This window comes from Prosopis cineraria, unplaced genomic scaffold, assembly GCF_029017545.1.
Source record: "Prosopis cineraria cultivar Desert tree isolate PC_DT_omini unplaced genomic scaffold, ASM2901754v1 PC5, whole genome shotgun sequence".
Classification (NCBI taxonomy): domain Eukaryota; kingdom Viridiplantae; phylum Streptophyta; class Magnoliopsida; order Fabales; family Fabaceae; genus Prosopis; species Prosopis cineraria.
The window spans coordinates 2,975,902-2,994,013 of record NW_026555336.1 but is presented as its reverse complement, the minus strand read 5'-3'; the positions used below and the strand labels follow the sequence as shown (position 1 = coordinate 2,994,013).

Here is an 18,112-nt window from a genome sequence, read left to right as displayed (position 1 = left end):
TATAAAATAAGAGGAGAGAGAGGAAGATATGGACACGCCGTATCTAGCAAGTTCGGAGCACGTGAGATATTCCAAAATAGGGTCCCAAGACGGGGCAGGAAGATGAGATTTTTAATGAATAATAATTCATGAGAGAACGAATAAAGACTAAAGAGCAAAGAGAGAGAGAGAGAAAGAGGGCGTGTTTGGATTATCGGCGTATCCCTACCCTTTTCTTCAGTGCATTGTATTTGTATCTTTCTCTGACACATTCTCCCTCTTTCCTATCCCTCCGTTTCATTTGGTCATTTTCTACGCCCAACACAGTGCCTTCATATAATATTATATATTTTTGCAAGGGATAAGCCTCAACGCATGTTTCTTTGTATGGGAACGTACATCGACACTTGTATCGCTTACAACTCATCCAACAATCCCATCTTGCAAGATAGATTCACGTATATATTGATCCCACCTAAAATAGGAAACAAGGCCAAATAAATTAAAACAACATTATTCCTCACTATGTCGACACACGCAGTGTTATTGTTATTGCCATTGCGTACTAATAACATTAGGGATCATTCGTGTATTAGCTATATTTAGGTACACCATTGATTCATAAATTCACACACACAGAGTGTACATGTGTGTATTGCTGGAGACATTATTGGATATTAAATATAAGCTATTCTTCTAACCAAGATATTATGATTGATTCTCAACATTACGAAACACTAATCCCACTACATTTAACTCCCATCAGTAATATAATACATTGGTTGAGATATTGCTTGCCAACCTTGAGAGGAAACAATAAAACAACTAAACAAGTCCCTCAGCCATTTTTTTGGGAAAATATAATTATTTGTGTGATTTAATTAATTAATTAATTAATAATTTTAAATACAACTAATTAGAATTAATATAATATTTAAGAAGGCCAACCAACAGAAATTAAGTTTAGTGAAAGGAGATAGTCTCTCATAATATGATGAATTAAGGTTCAAATTCATATTAAAAGAAGTGCTCATATTTAATACCCAATTGTCTCTTGAACAAAATTGATTTCAATAAAAAGATATTTGTGAATAATTAAAAAAAATAAGAAAAATTACACATATGCCCATAGAAGAGAACTTATATCGAAAGGTCCCATAAAATTCACAAAATACTTTAAAATCTCAAATTACGTGCATTTATAACTTAATAAGAGGCATTTATAACCTAACAACAAACATTTACAACTCATAAAGAAAAATGATAATTTATAATACAAATTATAAATGCTTATTATTCAATTACAAAATATCATTTATCAAGTTGTAAATAAATAAAATTTAAAATTTAAAATTTAAAAATATTTTATAAATTTTATGAGATCTCTTAACAATAAATTATTTTTTATAAGATTTAGGCATTTTTTTTTCACAAAATATTGAAAAAGACCAACAACTCACGTGGATTGTTGTGCAGCCGGCCAACCGTCCAAAATAGCCGAATACGGACAAAAACTCAGCCACTTTTTTTTTTTTTTTTTGATAGCAAGGATTTGCCCAAGTCCGTCGTAGATGTAGCGTGTTGCCAGGCCATCTCTTGGCTTACATTTTAGACCAGTTTTTGGCTGAAAATTTCAATGTAAGAAAATAACAATTACTGTGTATAAATCATGAGCATGAGTTATTTATTAAATTTTTATGCAAAATACATTTTCAATTGACTTTTATATCGCCCCGAATGGTAAAAAATAATGTGCTAATGGGATTTATAATATAAAAAGTATAAGCTGCATATATTATCCGTTATTTCCCAATTAAGAAGTTTGATGGATATAAAACAATGGGAGAATTTTATTTAAAGACTTAGGATATGACTTATTTATAGATCAGACTCAATAAAATTTGAAACTATATTGCAAGACCAAAAAGCTTTAACAAAATTATTTTTTTATAAGAAATGATCAAAATGTCCTTCATTTTTCTATACAGTATTAATAAGTTAAGTTATAAAATTAACAAATATTATTGTAGAATTAATAAGTAAAGTGACAAGATTAATAAGTTGTGTAGTTCAGTTATGTGAATTATGAAAAATCTTATTAAGATATTAACAAATAAAATTACATAACTGACAAATGATATAATTCAATTGAAAGATTAACAAATTTAAGAAGTAAACTTAAATAATTAACAAGCTATGTCGAGAAACTAACAAATAAAATTACACAACTAAATTTAGTTGAAACATATTTTGATCATTTTCTTTAAAAAAATATTTTAATTTAGGCCTTTTGTCTTGCAGTGCTAGATTTTATGGGGTATGATCTGTCAATAAATGACATCCATCGTCCTCAAATGAGGTTCTCCCAAAAAAAACCTTCATCGTATGTATTTGAGAAATGAGTGGCCTTGAGCTTCACCATCCCTTTATTTTTTTGGTACAATCACCATCCGTTTTCGTACGACAACAAAATGAAGGGAGAAGACTGAAACCTTTGCTTTGGATATTTGAAAGGCCCAATAACGTTAAGAAATTTAGGCCTCTTACTTTTTCGTTTTCAAAGTAACACGAATTTCTAATGAGTTGGGCCCGCCCCATGTACTATATTGTTGTCCCATAAGTTAAAAAAAAAAACTTGCAGGTTCAATCAACTAGGGTTGGGTCTGACAGAAATAATTAATTTTTATAACATGATAAATTAATATTTAAATTCATATTGAGAAATATACTTGCATTTAGAACTTAACAATGCCTGTTGAAGGAGGCCTGTGGGTACTCGAAAAAGCTTGTAGGTTCAAAATCCATTCAATAGTAAAGGCTAAGGCAAAAACAAATAATAAAAAAATGTACTACAAATCCTTTATTTTGGTAAACTTCTTTATCTCATTGGGTTGATGATAAGCTTATATGATTCAAAAATATAAATTAAATATTCAATTCAGGCTATGTTTTCAAAGAGAGCAATTCTTAAATACTGGACTTTATATACTTAATGTATTTTTTTATCAAATCAAATTAAATGATTTTTAATGTAGTAATAGTATTCATAATAAAGATTTTTTTTTTTTGCTACAACAATAAAGATTTGATGTAGAATAAATAATATATGAAGAATCCGTGACTTTTTAATTAAAACAAGTTCATTAAGTATATAGCTTGATATAAAAGATTGTTCATTTTAAGCATAAGGCACAGAAAAACATATTTTATTTGTCCCTCTTTGGGTGTGTGGCTTTTTTTGCCAAAAAAAATTTTTATTTTATATTCTGATTATTTTAAAAATTAAAACAGACGTCATAAAATAAAAATTCACAAAACATTTTTTACAGAGTGATTTTTTTCATAAAAAAAGCTTAGAATAATTAAAAGTAATGATATTTTAAGATAATCAAAACACATTTATTATAAATAATAACAACTACTATTACTACTGTTTCTTTTAGGCATAACGGTTGCATATATACTTTGAAACAAGGTTCATGCACATATGAACATTCATTCAATCCATCCTATTATAGCTAGGAATATGGTCCAGGCTTGATAGGGTTGCCTATTTAAACCAATTTTTATAAGATTCAAGTTTGAAAAATAAAATTTTTTAGTGTAATCGGGTTTTGCTTTTAAGCATTATAAAAATAGGCTCTTGTTCAGGTAGTCCCAAGCCTATATTTATTTTTTAAAAACTATATTGCATAAAAAAATTTAAAAAATGCATGAATGTTTTGCAATTCATTTTTTATATTAGTTTATAAATTAAAACAAGTTTTGTGACTATGAACTTTGTCTGTATTATACTTCATGGGTAAATTTGTTCCTTAATATATTTTTGAAGCAATGAGATACTATAAAAAAAATCATGAGAGAATGGCATTAAAGGCCTTAAAAAGTAAAAATTTTACTGATAAGGCCTAATAGATTCTGAAATTATTCTGAGCACCTAAAGATCTCATTTGCAATTATATTTTTTTTGGTGAAATGACTAATTTGTCTCTCTCATAACCAGCTGCTAAATAAAAACTGCTGCTTCTTCCTCCATCCTTCCTCCCTCAACCTTCTCTCTCTTCCTCTATTCTTCCTCCCTCGTCCTTCTCTCTCTTCGTCTTTCAACACTGATACAATAATCAAATTTATTTTCCTCTCCATTATGCTTCTCTATTCCTTCTCTTCTTCTTCCTCCTTCTTCCTTCTTTCTCTCATTTGAAGCTTTTTCGTTCAACAGGTATAAGTGGGCGAATCACTTTTATCCAGATGGGTATGGAGAAGATGATCAGGCGTTCGTCCGATTGCATTTCTCTCATGCCAACCAGCTTCTTGAAACGATTCACCATGGTGTAGAAAGAATGGATCATGTGTTGCATCTGCCATTATAGGTTTTATTTTGTCAAAAAAGGATATAGAGAGAGTTTGAGCCATATCAGTTTTATCTAATCATAATGTATGTGTTCACATTCATTTAATGAAAATAAGTTGTTATTTATAGATTTTTTGTTGTTTTTGATACATATTTTTTTTGCAACTGATATAAATGTTCTAGTGTAGATGTTGTTTATAAAATTTATGTTGTTATTTATGGAATTTACATTGTGCAAACTTTGCAATTAACTTGTATAGATATTTATATGTATTATATCAACAAACCTTGTATTGTAAATATATGGACAATGTGTTGTTAGCAAATGGATACATTCACGTTATATATGGACCTTTTGTTCTTCATTAACTTGAAAAACTTTTTTAAATGTACAATTTAATCACATAAATTATATAAAATAGATGGACATTATATTATTAATAAATGGACCTTGTCATGTTATATACAGACTTTTTATTGTTCATAAACTTGAAAAAATTTTTGTTAAGCTTAACCAACTAATAAACTGGACACACATGGACTTTTAATTTAGAATATATGAAGATTGTGTTGTGCATGGTGGATATTGTGTTGTGCATTATTTGCTTACTTGCGCATTTTGTCAAGCCTAGCCTCCAGATAAAATAAAATCTAATGAATATTGTGTTATGAATTGTTTGCCTATTTGTGTATTTTGTTAAGTCTAACCTACTGATAAAGTAGAATCGTATGGACTTTTAGTTGAGAATATATGAACTTTAAGTTAAGCATAGTGGATATTGTATTGTGCATTGTTTGCTTATTTCTGCATTCTGTCAAGCCTAGCCTACTGATAAAGTAGAATCTTATAAACTTTTAGTTAAGAATAAATGAACATTATATTGTGCATAGTAGATATTGTGTTATGCATTGTTTACCTATTTGTGTATTTTGTTAAGCCTAGCCTACTGATAAAGTAGAACTGTATGGACTTTTAGTTGAGAATATATGAACCTTATGTTATACATAGTGGATATTATGTTATACATTATTTGCTTACTTATGTATTTTGTCAAACCTAGCTTACTGATAAAGTAGATTCTTATAGACTTTTAGTTAAGAATAAATAAACCTTATATTATGCATAGTAGATATTGTGTTATGCATTGTTTGCCTATTTGTGTATTTTATTAAGCCTAGCTTGCTGACAAAATAGAATTTATGGACTTTTAGTTGAAAATATATGAACCTTATGTTGTGCATAGTGGATATTGTGTTGTGCATTGTTTGCTTACTTGTGTATTTTATCAAACCTAGCCTACTAATAAAGTAAAATCTTATGGATTTTTAGTTGAGAATAAATGAATCTTATATTGTGTATAGTGAATATTGTATTATGCATTATTTGCCTAACTTTAGTATTTTGTTAAACCTAGTATAATGATAAATTAGAATCACATGGACTTTTGTAACACCTTCAAAAATATAAACCGATTTTTCACAAATTATTAATTCAATAAATCATTTTTTTTCATTGAACCCTTATCATACCCTTATCGTGGTAGAAAAATTTCTATCATGATACATCCAAGACAATATACCACAGGTCTTAAAATATCTTAAAAAGCAATTAGAACCATGAGGGACAGATAGGATCCTCATGGTATGATATTTAAATCAGGTCATGAATTAAAAGGGACAAACATAATCCTCTTGATCATATAAATGCATTTAATAAAAAGGATTAGAGTTTACATGTTGTCAAAATAAGAAATGTCATAGATTGGCACAAGATACATTGCATAATACAAAATGAGAGGCAACGTAAAAGATACAAAGTTACGCCTCTAGTGCTTTCTCGGCCGGACTCGCTCTTGTAAAAATGTTAACCACGGGGAATGAGACTTAAAAGTCCCAGTAACTAAAAATTAATATGTAATGATGCATGCAGATGTAACTAATCATGCGATTGCTAAGTGGGCACACAAAACATTTAACTGAACAATATTTTTAAACAAACCGAACAAGTATTTAATTTGCATAATTGCACCTTATATCCTCCTTTCGCCATGCTCGGACGCCAAATCACCCGGTCAAAGGTAAGTTGGACCAAGAGACACGCCACTCATTGGGTCCAATGAGGGCTTACCATGTGGTAATAATTAACCGAACATAAATTCCCATTAATACCATACATTAAAATACTCTGACAAGTTATGCATCATTCAAATATTCAAACAGAAATATATTCGAACAATAATATCTCATCATGATAAATAAAAATAAATTTTTAACCCACTTGGCAATAATTTCAAACAAGTATATACAGTATTTATTTTTAATAATTCATTATTTTTCTAAATAATAAAACAACACATAACCATTCACAAACACACCCATCACAACACATTAACAATGATTACCTTGTGTCTTAAATAACAAATTTCTCTTCACGACTCCTCTTTCACCACTATCTTTATCAATATAATCTACATAATTATTTCACAATACTATATATTAATTTTCCATTAAAATTAATAAATAACTCTAAATTAAAGAGTTAGAAAGTCTTAGGCCTAAAATCCATATTAACACTAATTTAAGATTTATACCTCATTTAACTTCTCAAATTCTCTTTCTAAAATTTTCATACCTTAATAAATCATATTTAAGCCTCAAATTACCTTTCTATAACCTCAAAAATATCTATTCATTCTTAAATAAATATTTAATAATTAGAGGTTCATCCCTACATCTCTGATTCCACATAAATTCAACCATATAGATCTAGATTTTAACTCAAAAATTCTTAAACATGAGTTTCAACCTCAAGAAAATATTTTATAATATTTATTATATCCCTAAGAGCTTTAATCTATATTTTTAATCCATCATATCATCAGATTAACTATCCTATAAAAAAATCCTAATCAGAATATTTACTTTATTCTACAAAATAATCATATCACTAGAAAGCTAATATTATTTAGAAAATAACTATAAAATTAATTTTGTACTTAAATAATTTTTTAAATGCTAATCTAAACAGGAAAGTTGGAGCATACCTGAAGAAAAAGAAAATAATCTCCCTTTGCAAGAAAACGCCGAGCAATGTTGGAGGAAGAGAGAAAAATAATATAAAAATAAGATTGTGGGTCCCACAATTAAAAAAAACTATAGGTTTGAATTTAATTATTCAAACTTTTGGGCCATTACATGCAATTTTCACAAATATCATCTTGGGCCATTAGTTGCAATTTTTACAAATTGCAAAAGCTTTTCTTTTTGCTTTTGCTTTCCTTCTGATGCTCCTTACGCATGCGCCTCCTCCTTTTATACGTGAGGAGGCGCCTCACCTTCCCACATGTAACCGATGTGGGACTTCTACAGTCCTTTCTTTTTTTTTTACTTTCTTTTCTTTTCTTTTCTTTTTTTTAACTCACACACGCACATAATAATTTTTTTTCTAAATCTTAAAACTATATCTTAACAAAATATTTCTTATATAATTTTAAACCTAAGTTTTTAATTCATAGTTAAATTTCTAACCATATTATTATTTCTGAATAATCTCAAATAATATAAATTTCTATTATTAACTTAAATTCCATAAATTTTTTTTATCTAAAATTAGGATGTTACAACTTTCAGGTGAGAATATATCACAAACATTTTTTCTTGCAATCGTCTTTAACTAGCCGTCCTCCCAGGAGGCCACGAACAAGGAGGATGGGGTCTTCCAAGATAAAAAGATTTATTATTGTTTGAGATGTGGAAAGGCCGGACACAGTCATAAGACATGTAAGAATCCTAACCCAGCATGAGAACTAGTTACCTTGTACTTCTTTGGTGTACACAAGCAACTATAATTATGTATATGAAAGCATTTCCAAATAATATTTTTTGGATAAGTGAGAATCACAAATATTTTTTGTTTGTATATGGAGAAGCAACTGTTAGATATTTTAAATATAGTGGCTAACTTTTTGTATATATCAAACTTGAAATATTGTGTCAAATTTCATGTGGGTACTTGTTTTAGTATCTAGGTTAATACCAACATGAAATTACTCATATATAATGTAATTGTCCTTCTTAATATTGTAAATGTATAGACTTTCTGTTGAGCATGTGTGGACATCGTCTTATGCATAGTGAATGCTGTGTCGTGCATGGTTTGCCTAACGTCATTTTGTTATAGCCTAAATTAGTGAAATACTGAAAATGTATGAATTTTTTGTTTAGCACACGTGGATATCGTATTATGCATAGTAGATGTTGTGTCATGCATGGTCTGCTTAGTCATTTTTGCTAAAGCCAAGGCTATTGAAATACTTAAAATGCATGGACTTTCTATTGAGATGTGTGGACATTGTTTTGTGCATAGTGGATGTTATATCATGCATGGTCCATTTTATTATTTTGAGAGTTCATGCAGGTTTTGAATTCAAATTAAACAAAGGGCAAAATCGTACTTTTAATCTCAAAAAAATTGACAATAAGGGCCTCAAGGCCTGCAGAGCAATATCAGATTCATTTAGACCCAAATTACAATAAAGTCTATTTTTAAGGTCGTTAATGCCATTTCCTCAAAAATTATTGTCTTCGATTTGTTAAGCAAGTTTTGGCATGGAATATTTGATTCCTTTGACTTAAAATTTAAATTTAAATTTTCATGAGTATATTAGTTATGTTGGTGGTTCTAAAATGGAAAACTATTATTTTTTATAAAGAAGACTGTTTTGATAATTTAGAATTAGTTGTTTTCTCTCATTCTATTATTTCCATATACAATTTACACACATACAAACATGTCTCGAGTGATTAGGATGTAAAAACTTGACTTGTAATTGTGAATTGTAATGTAATTAAGGATCTAGATTTTTAGAATAATTTAATTTATTTATTATATTGTAATATTGAACTTTATATTTTAAAAGAGTTGTTCTTAAAAGAAAAAAAAGTTTACAAGTCAAGCTTTGAACTCATTAAATAAGGGATAGCCAAATGGGCTACAAAAATGTTAAAATTTAAAAAAATTGGGCTTATAAGCCTGTGCCCATATGGGCCAAGCCTGTTCGTTTCTCAACTTTATGTAACACTCTAAATCTTTGAACTTATTTTTCACAAACTAATAAGTTATTAAATTAATTAAATAATATTGAATACTTATCATGATAGAAAAAAGATTATTGTAGTAATTAAAGAATAAAAACTCTGTTTTTAAAACCCTATCGTGATAGAAAAGAGTTTGTCATTTACATAAATTATTTTGCAAATAACTACCATGATAAAAAAAATTAACATAATAAATAAACTCTACTATAGTCATAAAATGATAATAATATCAAATGTAACTATTAGAATTCCATTTCGCAAACCAATATTTAAAAACTAATATCTATTTCAAAACCACAACTAGCACGGAAGCATGTTATTTTAGTGTGGCATAATCCTAAACATGTCCTAGCAAAACTTATAACATATTAATGTAACCCAAGTGTCCACACCAAATGATGTACAATAAATTTTATTTAATCATAATACTTTTCAAATCGTAATCTGCTTAATAATACCCAAATTGTTCTAAGATATACAATTGTCCACAACATAATTACCTCTATCAACATACCTTAATACTCTTCGATCCTATTTATAAGTTACTTTTAATATATTTTACTAATACAAAAAAAATCTTAAAATTCATTAACTCTGTTTTTGAATTTAATAAGTTATCAACTTTGTCTCTATTAAATATGCACACTTCAATAACATATTTTCTCTCTCCAACATTCAATGAAGGGTAAAAGAGAAAATTTGTGATGAAAGTTTAATAAGATGACTTATAAATGAGATTAAATTTTTTTTCTCTCTGTACCTTATAAATAGGATCAAAGGGAGTACATATTTACCAACTACTTAATACTTCTAAGCAAATTTGACCATATCATTAATGTCTCAAAAATCAATTAGGACCATAAGGAACAGACATAATCCTCATGGTCGAGCATATTAGTCAAATCTAAGACCAAGAAAGGTGGACAAAATACTTTTGGCAAATCAAGATATAATTTGATCATCAATAAAGTCTACACGCTCGTCAAAATAACAATTATCCTTGGCTGGCAAGATATATATTGCATATTCAAATTAAAGAGGCTATACTAATAGATATTGTCTCATGCAACAAATTATGCCTTTAGTGCTCCTCCAGTTACACTTGCTCTTATAAAAATGTTAACCACGAGGATAAGACACGAAAGGTCCTAGAAACAAAATACTACAATACATGCAAAGTAATTAATTATGTGATTCTTAAGTAGGCATACAAAATCAATTTTCATATATATATGATATGTGTACAACCAAAAAAAAAAAACAAACATGCATGACAATAACTTACATCTCTTTGTACTTCATGTTCGACACAAAGTCATTTAGCCAAAAGTGAGTTAGTCAAAGTTACTAGCCATTCATTGAGTTCAATAGATTCTTACCATGATGCAAATCTCAACCAAAAAAAATCCTTACCAAACAAGTTTAAAATAACTTGACCAGTCATGTATTCTAAATCCAGACGTAATCATATTTCTAATCCAATTCATAAGAAATATATCTCCAAACATAAATACTCAATTCATATCAACATATATTTACTTACATATTGAATAACCCACTTAGCAATTAATTTTTTAGACAACAAATATACATTTTTCAAATGTAATATTTTTCAAGCAATATAATATTTCATCAAATTACACATAATTAACCACGGAGCACCAACTATAATAAATTAATAGGGGTTACATTTGCTTCAAACAATCAAAGTCCTCCAAACAAGCGATTCCTCACTACTCTTTTTGTCAACATCATCTACACAATTATTTCATAATACTAAAAATTAATTTTTCATTAAAATTAATAAAATAACTCTAATTTAAAGAGTTAGAAAGTTCAAGTCTAACCTACAATTAATACTAAATCTTAGTGCCCATTTTAACTATCTATAATTTTTTACAAAATTTCCTTACGCCTATAAACCTCAATAAATGCTCCTATCACTTCCAATATCAATATTTCATTATTGCATATTCAAAAATTCGTTTAAAAATACCTCTAAAAGCAAAAAATTGTTCTCAAGCATTACATAATCATTCTAACAACTTACACACATTTATCTAAACAACTAGGCATCTAAAAACATCTCAATAATTCGAATTAATCCTTAGATTCAATCTCAAAGGCTTAGAATTTTACCCAAAATTTCCAAATTTAAATTCTAACCTCAAATAAATGTTTCATATCAATTATTTACACTCTCAATAACGTCAATAAACATAATAAATCATCATGTGTTTAGGTTATTTATCCCATATGAAAACCCTAATCTGTTAGTAATCCCAAATCACAAAGAAAACCATCCCAAAGTCATCGAAATCTTTTGTCCTAGCAGAGCCTCGCTGGTGCTTCCTCTAATCGTGTTCTAATTAAAACGCGGACCAGGGACGCCTTTTAATTTGCTCGTCCAAGCACAGTCGAGACAAGCTTATCCATGTCTGCAAGAGGACGACGTTAATTGAAACGACTGCGTTCTGGTCCTTCGTCTATGTGCAATTGAGCAGCGCTCATCATTGCATGATTTTGCGTAAGGTGGCCCAATTCTACCCCGTTGGGCCTCAATTCAAATCCAATTACCTATTTTGAATCCCATTTAGTTTCCTAAATGATTTTTTATCAAATAAAAATTATTAAAAGTAGGATATTTTAGGAAAATCAACGCACATTTCTTATCACTGAAGAATATTCCATAATGTTTTTTTAAATGGTTTTTTATCATAATTTTTATAGTACAAAACCTTCAGGTCGAAAAACAGAAAAAAGTCAAGAACAGGAGCACAAAACCAGTTATGGACGAGAATACGAGGCAAACGACCCGGTTAACATTCGGTCACGGGGCGATCCGCCAAAAATATCCGATTCACTATTAAGCCGGAAGACCCAAGACCCAGTCCAATCCCAATCCCACAATCCCGATCGAATTCACCCTAGAGGAATCGTGCGCAGAGTGCCTGTCCTACTCTGAGACACGAGAAGGTGCCGAGCCGCGCGAGCTTGAGAGGTAGAGGGATATAGAGAGAGAGATCTGCGCTCTAGGGTTTTGGTATGTCCTGATTTCCCAAGGTTAGTGAGTGTGTAATCCAAAGATTTTCTTGTATTTTATCGCTTTTCTTTGAGCTGTAATTCAATCGCTGTTGAACTCCAGGCTCCAAAGGTGATTTTCATTTGGTATATGATGACGAAATTTGTGTGTGAGAAAGAAGTGTGCTTATTATGTGCAGGGGGCGAGTGTGAGAGATTTAGAGAGAGAGGGGTGAGAACGCTGAGTGCTGAGCTGAGAGAGAAGGTGGAGAGAATTTTTCTGTTTTTTTTATGTTTTAGGGATTTCTCTCCCTGCTGCCGTTGGTTCCCTTTCCTTGCATCTTGTCGAAGTTCCTCATGGAGCAGCGTAAACTTGTGGTTAGTCATTGTCATTCGATTTGTTTGGATTTATTTGTTTTCCTTGTTACCCGTAAATTATGATGATAAACTTTTTTATATCTTTCATCTTTTTAAATCTATGTTTCCTTGATTAGTTAATCCTTTCCTGTAATCATATAACTGCATCTCAGGTTTTGGGTATTCCTTGGGAGGTCGATACTGAGGGGTTGAAAGAATATATGAGCAAATTTGGCGATTTGGAAGATTGCGTTGTTATGAAGGTCAGCCCCCTGTTACATGAACTAACCCATGGAATGTTTTTTTGAAATGGGATAATCAATAGCATTTGTTTATTTTGGAATCTGGGTGGGGCATTATCTCACCAATAATTATTGTGCTATTAAAAGCAAGTTCCGTTAACCTTGCACTGTCTTACAATGATACAATTCTTGTCTAATAGAATTCGGGTCTCTCAGTTCAAGAAAAAACACTAGCAATCTGATAAACAAATTGTCCCCTTGCTTGTGACATGAAGGTCCTGGCTGTAAATTTTAGAAGATAAATTTTAAATTTTATGTTTTCTACTGCATTGTACCTGAATTCTATCTGATGTGTACACTAATGTATCTACTTTCGTGTAATGCGTGCTCTATTTTCTTGTAAAGCCAGGCTAGAAATCCTATTCTGATCATTTGGTTTCATCTAATGATTAAATACTTGCACTTCCTTGGCGATTCATTGATTCATTTGTGTTAGTTGAAACATTGAAGAATGAAACTTAAATGCCCAACCTTGCTGTCATAGAAGATGTGAAAAGATAAGTTGGTCTTAAGCTTTATGGTTTTAGTGGTAAGCAATGAAGTATAATTGTCTTATAGAGGGTTAATTGGAATATCCAGAGTTATAGATCAACAAATTGGTTGATTGATCATAAAAATAGTCTTTATTATATTGAAATTTTCTGGAGCTGTAATATTATTTCTGCATTTTAGGAGAGGTCAACTGGCCGGTCTCGTGGTTTTGGATATGTTACATTTGCTTCAGTTGATGATGCTAAGGTAATGAACGGTTTTCCATATGTTCATATATATATATATAGCTGGTGATGCATACGTGCTGAATCTACAGTCTGACAACTTTATGGCTGCAGAAAGCATTATCAAGCGAACATGTTCTTGGCAATAGGATGCTCGAAGTCAAAGTGGCCACACCAAAGGTTTCCATCTAACTGATGTTTATGTTTCTAATCTTACGTTTTTTTTTTCCTAGTCTGTTGTTTGTTTTCAATTTTTTGGTTTGTTTATTTATACTACGGTCCTACTGCATGATTGATTCACCTATTCTTGATAATGTGCCTTCATGTTAAAGGAGGAGATGAGGGCACCAGTAAAGAAAGTTACCAGAATTTTTGTGGCCAGGATTCCACCATCTGTTACAGAAGCAACTTTTAGAAGGTATGGAGGTGATTTCTTCGTTAACTTGATGAGAAGATTTTGCCTTCCCTAGTCATATGCTCTTTAAATGTACCTACAATTTTTAGGAGGCAATGATAAGATCGTATTACACTCTGTCATTCCATTTTTCTTCTTGCAGTCATTTTGAGAAATATGGGGAGATAACAGATTTATACATGCCAAAGGTACTTCCGTCCCTGTGATCAATAGGCATGTGAATTACATGCATATACGTTTATGCATGCACTTTTTTGTTTGAACATTGTGTGTATTTAATTGCCTACAGGCCTTTTTTTTTTCCTCCTTTTCTTTCTTTTCCTCTTGTGTTTTGTTTTGTTTTTAGAGGATGCATCATGATTTATAAGTTATTTCACACAGGACCAGGGCTCAAAATCACACCGTGGAATTGGTTTTATAACTTTTGCTAGTGCAGGTATCTAGATTCTGATTCTCCCTCAGCTATGCTCTTAACTGTTTGCATTTTGTAAGTCTATAAAGGTACCATTTTTTACAATTAAAAATCATGTTGGTAGACCAAGAGTAATTTATTTGTTAATAAGATGGGCAACTCGCCCTTTTTTTATTTTTTGCATAATACAGAAACAGTGAGCTGGTAATTTGTGCTTTGCTTAAATGTCAGTTTGATTAAGTTGCTGCTGCTAACGTTAAGTGGAGAAAGTTGCATTATATGATATTCTGTAAATATTTTCCCCCTTTCTAGGGGGGGAATAATTGAAGATACATTGCATTTTAAGCATGTGTTATACGTACGAAATCTTTGTCTGGTCTCCTCAAGTGATGAATGTCTTATGCTGATGGTATCTCTTGAGATACCCTTTTGGGAGTTAGCGTCATCGGTAAAACTGTTATAGTCTTAATGACATTGTGGTTTAACTTTTGAATTTCTCTTTAGTCTGTCCTTAGACATATTGTTGAAAAAATGTACCTATTACTGAAAGGAGCTTTTTCTGTCAGAATCTGTGGAGAATTTAATGACAGATACTCATGAATTGGGAGGTTCTACTGTGGTGGTTGATCGAGCAACACCAAAGGTAAGATTTTGTATAGCTATGAACTGTAAAATTCTGATTAACTGTATTTTCATGGTTGGTTGGCTTCTGAAACTGCTTTGATGTGTCTTGAACAAAATGATTATCGATATTTGTGCACAAGTCCATTATTTTTCTTTGGAAGGATGTCTGCTCAGTGGTATATTCTCTGTGATTTTAGTTGATTAACTTTAATTCTGTCCTTGCAGGAAGATGATATGAGGCCTATTGGCAGAATGTCACAGGGAGGGTATGGTGCATACAATGCATATATATCTGCAGCAACTCGATATGCAGCACTTGGTGCTCCTACTCTGTATGACCATCCTGGTTCAGTTTATGGAAGTAAGCATGGAAGCAGTGTCCCATATTATTGACTAGTTATTATAAATTGCTGACTGCCTTATACTGTCAATTTATAGGGGGGGAACCTGTTCGGGGAATGGGCAAAAAAATTTTTGTTGGTCGTCTTCCCCCTGAAGCAACAGCTGATGATCTTCGCCAGTATTTTGGAAGATTTGGCCGTATATTAGATGTCTATGTTCCAAAGGCAAGAAATGTTATTAAGAAACAAGCATTTGTGAATTTTGAAATACTTATCACTTGTCTTTTTCTTTTTTCAGGATCCCAAGAGAGCAGGCCACAGAGGTTTTGGTTTTGTAACTTTTGCTGAAGATGGTGTGGCAGATCGTGTCTCTCGGAGGTCTCATGAGATTTGTGGACATCAGGTACTTCAATTTGGATTTGGTCCTATATATGCTATGCTGCCCCATGTAAATTTACAATAGTTCTCTGTTTTGTCTTTTTTCTTATGGAGGTGAATTTTAAAGAGTGCGTAAGATGATGGTGGAACGGATCTGTGTCAGGAAATAATGTTTTCCCTTTCAAGATGTCTATGCCTGTTAAAGGCATAGTTGGAAAAAGATCAGTAGAATTTTACTGCTAAACTAACTGGTGCCTTCTGTAAAAAGCGATCGAGTTGTAAAAGGGTGGAGCTTTGCATTGATTATTACCTATATGTCTATATAATAATACATCACAATTGATGATTTGCTGTATGACATTGCTAGATGTACATCAATCTTGAACGTCAATTCTTTTTGACATCACGATGTTCATTCCAGTGGTGAATCTTTTTATGGTGTATGCAGGTCACGCAAATTTATTCTTCTGAAACATGTGTTACTATAAATTCCCTATATATGTGCTTTTGTAATCTTTAGGCATGTCACATATTTCTGAGTTCCCCCCACCCACCCAAATGTGAATGCGTGGTTCGAGTTACAAGGAACTTTTGTCTGCAGGTTGCTATAGATTCAGCTACACCTCTTGATGATGCTGGGCCGAGTTCGAATTTTATGATGAGCAGTGTGGATACTTTTGGGGGATATGGTGGTCCCATGCGCACCTATGGGAGGATGTATGGCAGCCTGGACTTTGATGATGTAAGTGTATAGATCAATAATTTTATGATTGAATATACAGCTAATTATTTAACTAATGACAGTATTGTTTTGATGAAATACTTCGGTTTTATTGGTAGCGTTGTGTGTTCCTCGCACTAGACAGTTGAATTTAAGTCATTTTTAAACTCGGCGGCGTTATTCGTTTTTGCAGTGGGGTTATGGAATTGGGAGTGCGAGACCATCAAGAACAGATTGGAGGTATAGGCCATACTAGGGAGCGTGGTTTTGATGGTGTCGTCTCTGCGTCACACATCAGCTCTTTCCACAATTACTGATGCTGCTCTTTCTACCATCGGCTTTGCATTAACTCTTCTGTAATCGATAAAAACAGTTCGTCGTTATGTTGGTAACTTATTCAGTGAACAGTAATGGAACTGGTTATGAAAAAACGGATTGGCGGCTGTATCATTAATCTGCAGGCATGTCTACTGTTATATGTTCTACTATTAGTACGTACGCCTCTAGCTTGCTTCACGCTATGAGTTGTTCATCCTGGGTGGTTCTGCTTTGCTGATTGCGGAATGAATCGACATGCTCATAGGGAAAACCATGTCTCTCTCCGGTTGACTCTTAAATTTTATTGAAGTATGTAGAGGAATATTAAATATGTAAAATTGAAGTTTCCCAGCATCTGAGTTCAAAATATAAGTAACTTAGTATTTGTAAAAAAATTTCTTTTTTTTGCATTTATTAACATGGATTCTCATATTTGTGAATTTATGATTTTTACTCATTATAAATTATAATTACGGGTAAAGAGGGAGGAGAATAATATGTATTTTCATAAAAATAAAGTTTTTATTTGTGTACGGACTATCGTTGGTAGCTTGTGAATAGTGGGAGCCTGAATTTCAGGGCTTAAAATCTGTGTCGCACCCTTATTCAAAAACCAGAGAATCAATCCATGTTGAAAACCTCAATTTTCACTGGTCACATTATTTGCAAGTTCTGCATTGGATGGCTGACTTATAAACGTGGTATAATGCATGGATGCATATTTAATTTAGCGTGCATGTTTGACAATTTGTGACCAGATACTATTCATAAGTGAACAGTGATATATATTTGAAATTTCATGCAATGTAAGGATGCATATTATTATGAACTTCATATGAAATTTCTAACAAACCTGCTTCAAGTTTTGTAACCCAAAAAATGAGGTGCAGATGGTAGGGATGTGTACTAGGACAGAATTTCCACTGAAAAAGGTACTAAATTGGTATAAACAACTCAAGTTCTTAATATGGTAGATGACGGAATGGAACTGGTTGATCATCAAAATTACTAGTTGATTGCATCGTCAAAATTTCTTTAAAGAAATTGTGTCCTCTTAATTAGGTCTTAAGATTCCTAATT

The 18,112-nt window shown here is 31.4% G+C and overlaps 1 protein-coding gene across 1 annotated transcript; it reads left to right on the top strand.

Annotated features, from left to right (window-relative positions):
* Positions 1 to 12,269: 12,269 nt before the first annotated feature.
* LOC129312029 (uncharacterized) lies at positions 12,270 to 17,230 on the top strand. Its single transcript, XM_054954579.1, has 14 exons — positions 12,270 to 12,490; positions 12,649 to 12,826; positions 12,979 to 13,068; positions 13,780 to 13,845; positions 13,938 to 14,003; positions 14,156 to 14,241; positions 14,381 to 14,426; positions 14,620 to 14,674; positions 15,217 to 15,293; positions 15,500 to 15,635; positions 15,713 to 15,840; positions 15,914 to 16,018; positions 16,595 to 16,735; positions 16,908 to 17,230. The coding sequence occupies exons 2-14, from the start codon at positions 12,806 to 12,808 to the stop codon at positions 16,968 to 16,970; spliced, it is 1,080 nt and encodes a 359-aa protein (XP_054810554.1). The 5' UTR covers positions 12,270 to 12,490; positions 12,649 to 12,805; the 3' UTR covers positions 16,971 to 17,230.
* The last annotated feature ends 882 nt before the right edge of the window (positions 17,231 to 18,112 follow it).